The following is a 5,604-nucleotide window of genomic DNA, read 5'->3' on the forward strand; positions in this document are numbered from 1 at the left end:
ACACACACACACACACACACATATATATATATATATATATATATATATATATATATATATAAGACGAATATACATAAAAAACGAATACACACACGCACACACCTCCTTGTGCGATGGCAAGTGCCCTGATCTTATTTGCGATGCTCATATCGGCGTCGTGTGCGCTCTGCATGTTCTTGAGTTTGTTATGCAGATTATTCTCGCGATGGGACAGTTCAATGGCCCATTTCTCCAGCTCATTCTGGCGCCTTTTGCCCTCGTCCTCAGCGGAGATGCTTGGAACTTTCTGTGTCGTCGTGGCTGCGACCAGCATTTCTTGGTTCGCTGTAGATAGATAAACGGATATAAATAGAATGTAATAATACACGTTTTCTCAAGTCGCCGGTTGAGCAGAATTGAATAAGTTTCTTATTCCCGTGTCAAGTGTGTGGGGTGAATTATGTGGTGTGTAGGCCTGTTGAGGCAGTAGAGAAATCCTATCCATGCCCTTTCAGCTCAGTGAAAGTGTGCTTGTTATCGAGGTTGCAGACCAATGTGTTTATACACTCTGGCATAAACGCTGTATGCATACTCTATGACTGTAGTGTACACACACGTTGTCTTGCGCATGGACAGCCCCAACGCCACCCAACTGCTCACCTTCTTCGATATACTTCTTTACCGCAAATCGATTTAGTCTCATTGCGAAATGCTCCGCGGTCATCGTGCCCAGAGTCTGCTCACTCCCGATCCCGCGTCGTTCAATCAAATCCAGTGTTCTATAAATAGAGCCGAAATCTGGCCTCCTCATTGGTTGCTGCTCCCAGCATTGCTTCAGTAGATTCGTGAGGACAGTTGGTGTCTGTGCAGGTATTGGAGGTCTGCGATTGTTTTCCAGAACATTCCGCGCGATATCGAAAGGGCCCACATCCGCAAAAGGAATAGCGCGGGTTACGAGTTCCCACAGAACAACTCCAAACGAGTACACATCTGCCGAGAGTGCGTAGCCCTGACCATCAGACCTAACAACAGACATGGCGGGTATAAAAATAGAACAAGTAGTCTCGGATATAAGTAGATATAGTGAATACGATGGTCATACGCAGGTAAACGTGTGTGAGAACGTGCTGAGAAGAATAGTAAGAGACCCACAGATATAGTGAATATATATATATATATACATATATCAAGAAGCTTTCTATATGCTATACGCCCGTCCGTATGCAATGGCTCACGTACCTCCTCTGACTACACTATACGAATGTACAGTCATCTTCGCCTACCTGAGTATCTCTGGCGCTGTCCAGGCCAATGTGCCCGCGAAGGTCTGGAGATTGGCATGGTCTACCTCTCGGCTCGTCCCGAAATCACACAATTTCAGTGAAACCGGGATAATCCGGCCGGAATGAGAGTGCGCTGATGCTAAAAAAAATATTTTTCGCCAAGAAAAAGACGCGTCCTTTAGTAGACAGCATAGCAGCTGACCTGAAATCACAAAAAGAAGCCAGGGCCAAAGTGCACACGTTTGCTCAGGCATTGGTCTATACTGAACACGCGTGCAATCGCACCCCACACATGGGCTAGGGCACATACACTCTAGCTTAACGCGTACACAAGCATAGTTTGCACAAGATCATACACTCACGCGACGAATACACAAAGGTAGCAGTTTGTATATATATGTTTAAATAGCTTGATTACGCCATGTACGATCCAAATTAAGCGTACAGAAATACAGCAGTTTACATATACATAAACATACGGTACACGTAGGCATTAAAATATCTTGCTAATGTCAAGTACACCCTAGCGTACGTATACAGAACATGGCAGCTGACGAACAAGTACACATGGCTTGATTAAAACGCATACAGTCAAGCTTGTGTGTACAGAAACATAGCTCGACTACGCCACATCCACACTATCGCATATATTCGTAAACAAAGCTTGTCCAAGACACTCACATTCACACACACGTCTACATCAACACATCTCTCCATCAACAAACAAACGATTACCTACCCGAGGCTGCGGCCAAGAGCACATTCGCTGACTTGAGATCACGGTGAATGACTGGGGGAGTGCTCTCATGCAGATATCGCATGGCACTGCATATGTGTAGGGCCCACTCCAGCACCACACTCAGAGGTAGCAGCAGAGACTTATCTCTGATCCATGTGTTGTCAATCTGAACGGAGGGAAAGGTGTGTGCATAGACGCCTTGGTTAGGATCAGGTGCGAGTAACGTGTGTGTGTGTATATAAAACCCTTGAGTAGAACCAAGACCGTGTAGTGTGAGTGTACGTAAATAGTACCCTTGGTTAGGATCAGATGCGTGTAGTGTGTGTGTGTGTGTTGTGATGGGAACAAGGCAAAGTGCTACGGACTCAGAAGAGTGCGTCTACAACTAGAGTGAGCGGAGAGGTAAGAACAATGCATTAAAAAGCATGGCACACTTATAGTACTACACACAGACGGCATAGTACGTCTTTGTATACACAACTCCTCTGAGCAGCAACGTTGCCGGCTATGCGAGCTTCTGTTTCGGCGTATTATACCAAATAAGTTCCAAACACCACCACCAGTGGGAGAGGCCCTATGGGCATAGAACTCCCACAGCATGTCCCGTCACCTTACATCCATTCATGTTTGCGCAGTCGCGAGCTCGGTCTTAGTTCGGTACATGTAGAAAAGCTCGCAGTGTCTGGCTGATATAAACTAGTGTGCTCGTGGCGTATGTATTACTGTGTCGTACTATGTTCGTATCTGCGTCATGGAGTGTGCATAGTGTGCCAATACACGAGGATGCGTACTATACTTTCGTAGGGTGCTCGTATGCGATTCCACGGGAAGCGCTCGTGCGTGATTGAAGCTGTATGACTGTGGCACAGCCAGCCAATATTTAGGATTCAATCTTAATTTAAACATGGATCTATGTGGGGACCTTCGCACGCTTATCACGACACATTGAGAGCACACTTACAACACTTATAAGGTGTGTGAAATACACTACTTTGCTCAGAAGAAAGTCTTAACGACACTAAGTGAAACGCAACACTTTGCCAAAGCACGACACCTACACAAAAACAACTCGAATTCACACACCCGAGAGGCCGCCAGGTGGATTTCCAGATCCTCGTGGCCAATAGTCCCATGCAAAGTTTCGTACAGCGACCCATATTTGGCCAATTCTGAGATACCCGGTATAGAAATAAAACTATATGGTGAGCAAGTGCAGTATTTGGTTGACATGGAAACAGTTCATACTGACCTTCATATCTATCATTGGGTGCTCATCCACGTACATGGCACATAACTTGATAGCAAAATGGACCTCTCATATCTGTCAGCATGTATAACCGTATTGATTCGAGCATAACGCTGCACTATCGATGTTCTACCCACAACATTCTCTCCTGTCCGTGTGTCATGATATACACGCAACTATACAACAGTGACCGCCAAGGCACAGGCGCCAAGCACAGTGGCTCCCGTCGGCAGTTTGAGTATCGGACAAATGAGGAGTTTCAAAGTTTAATACCGGATACACACAGTAAATGTAGGTAGTTCCATATGTCGCCCACATCTCGTGGAAACCATCCCAATCCTGCAATTTAGGCCGGACAAAGTTCAGCCTGCAGTATAACTATAGATTACTCGAGTCTCTGATCTTAGAATATCCATGACCGAAACACACGCTGAAATATGTAACAGATGATGCCCACAAGCTCACTGTCTGGCTATCCACTCTGGTTGGTAGTGCCAGAGACAAAGCCGAAGCACGTGTGGACGATAGAGACAACCCCCATCACTACACAGAAGGCACATCCAAGTATACAGCCACGTGTGTGACTACGATGGTAAAGCTAGCACCACTCTATAAGTGGTAGAACCATAGTAGTAACTCTCCGCCTGGGCTCATCTCGAAGGGAATCCAGATCGCAACGACAACTAGAGAACAAGCACAAGACACATGATACGAGTGTACCTTTCAGCATCAGTTGCAAGTCACACGTTGTCCAATTAACAAGTATGTGACTGTCACAGATTCTGAAGACATGGGGTGGTGTCCATCGCTATCTCTTAAATGAAGTCATACCGCTGACAATCCATACATCATCGGCTGTATGGCAGACGCCGAAGAGTCGTATGATGTGCTCGTGATCGAAATCGGAGTGAAGTTCTGCCTCGGCCAGGGCTATATGACTATTCCGGCTACAAAGTGCATGTGATATGATTAAATAAATACATGGCAGTGTATTGATATGTATCAGAATAATATAGAAGGGTGAACGAGGGGAAGATGGAGATGTGCTTCAGAAACAAACCATAGCTAGAATGAAGGCTAGAAAGCTCCATATACCCCGGTATTAAACGGTATGCGTGCTCACCCATATGCTGGTCCTCGTAGAAGGAACAGTTGTAATGATAAAAAATTAACGTTGCAGACGAAACTATGATATATATATATATATATATATATATATATATATATATACATACGTAGTATACACACACAACACACACACACAACACACAACACATATATATATATATATATATATATATATGTATATATATATGTATATATGTATATATATATATACGCACAGAGGCATATACAGTAAACATACGTACACATGTATATGCACATGCCCATTTTCGAACAAATGCCTATCTATTAATGGATGTATTTACGCACGCGAATATAGACACTGCTATAAATGACACATATGACTAGTACAGAGCTCCACATAAGCCTCTGCAAAGCAAAGATTTTTCAAAAACTTTTAATTTATCACGCAATGCTCATCCTTGTGTTCACAAATTCCCTAATTATAAACACGCCTGATGTAACACGTCTAATGTAATAGCAGTACACTATGCAAAACCCATACGGCTGCTATACTACGTTATACTTCACAAACAACTTAGTAGCCACGTGACGGTGCGATTACCTGTGAATGCACTTGATGGCCACGTCACTACTGCAAAACTTCCCTTCGTACACTATTCCGAAGGATCCATTTCCTATCCTCCTGTTGATGGTAACCTCCTTCGCATCGATATGGGGCAATCTCATAGTGCTGTTATTCGTCGCGTCGTACCTTAATGCCCAGATGAGTGTGGAATTAGTTGCTTCATAGCTTATTGCACTAATATATGGGGGGCGGATATATAACAGATCATTGGATATTGCTGTATTAATGCCAGGAGAATAAGTTAGCACTATATTTCGCGACCGTTTAATAGGCGTAAGTCATACATTATGTAATAACGAGCTATATTTTCAACATACATAGACCTAGCGGGACCTATATAGATGTATATATTTTACATAGAAATGTATGTGTATATAAATACCACGACTCACATATAAACGACCATGACTCATCCATATCCACGAATATACGCACTCGTATCATGCTGGTAAAATGCCAAATGTGTAATATACTACTCCATATGTGAGGATATATTTCAAAGGCAATGTTTTAGTACATATGCAAGTATAGAAACGTTTCCGACACATTGTGTGTCGGTTACTATCAGAACAAAAACAGTCCAAATACAGATCTATTCCAACATCAGTTTATATATGTGTATATTAACTTGTACATCATTAAC

General features: G+C 43.3%; 2 protein-coding genes across 2 annotated transcripts in view; both read right to left on the reverse strand.

Moving 5' to 3' along the window:
- The window catches only part of SARC_09850 (TKL/MLK/MLK protein kinase), a gene marked incomplete at both ends in the record, with an annotated part of 6,605 nt that extends 3,374 nt beyond the window's left edge, over nt 1–3,231 (reverse strand). Inside the window, 5 exons of the mRNA XM_014296123.1 lie at nt 101–324; nt 640–1,001; nt 1,263–1,401; nt 2,002–2,167; nt 3,085–3,231. Coding sequence (XP_014151598.1) covers nt 101–324; nt 640–1,001; nt 1,263–1,401; nt 2,002–2,167; nt 3,085–3,231 — 1,038 coding nt within the window. The remainder of the gene's footprint in view (nt 1–100; nt 325–639; nt 1,002–1,262; nt 1,402–2,001; nt 2,168–3,084) is intronic.
- An 824-nt stretch (nt 3,232–4,055) lies between these two features.
- SARC_09851 (hypothetical protein) lies at nt 4,056–5,135 on the reverse strand (the record flags this gene model as incomplete). The annotated part of the gene is made up of 2 exons (XM_014296124.1): nt 4,056–4,194; nt 4,938–5,135. Coding segments are annotated over 2 exons (337 nt in total), but the record flags the coding sequence as incomplete, so codon positions are not given.
- Nucleotides 5,136–5,604: the final 469 nt, after the last annotated feature.

Source organism: Sphaeroforma arctica (assembly GCF_001186125.1).
Source record: "Sphaeroforma arctica JP610 unplaced genomic scaffold supercont1.1062, whole genome shotgun sequence".
In the NCBI taxonomy this organism is placed as follows: Eukaryota; class Ichthyosporea; order Ichthyophonida; genus Sphaeroforma; species Sphaeroforma arctica.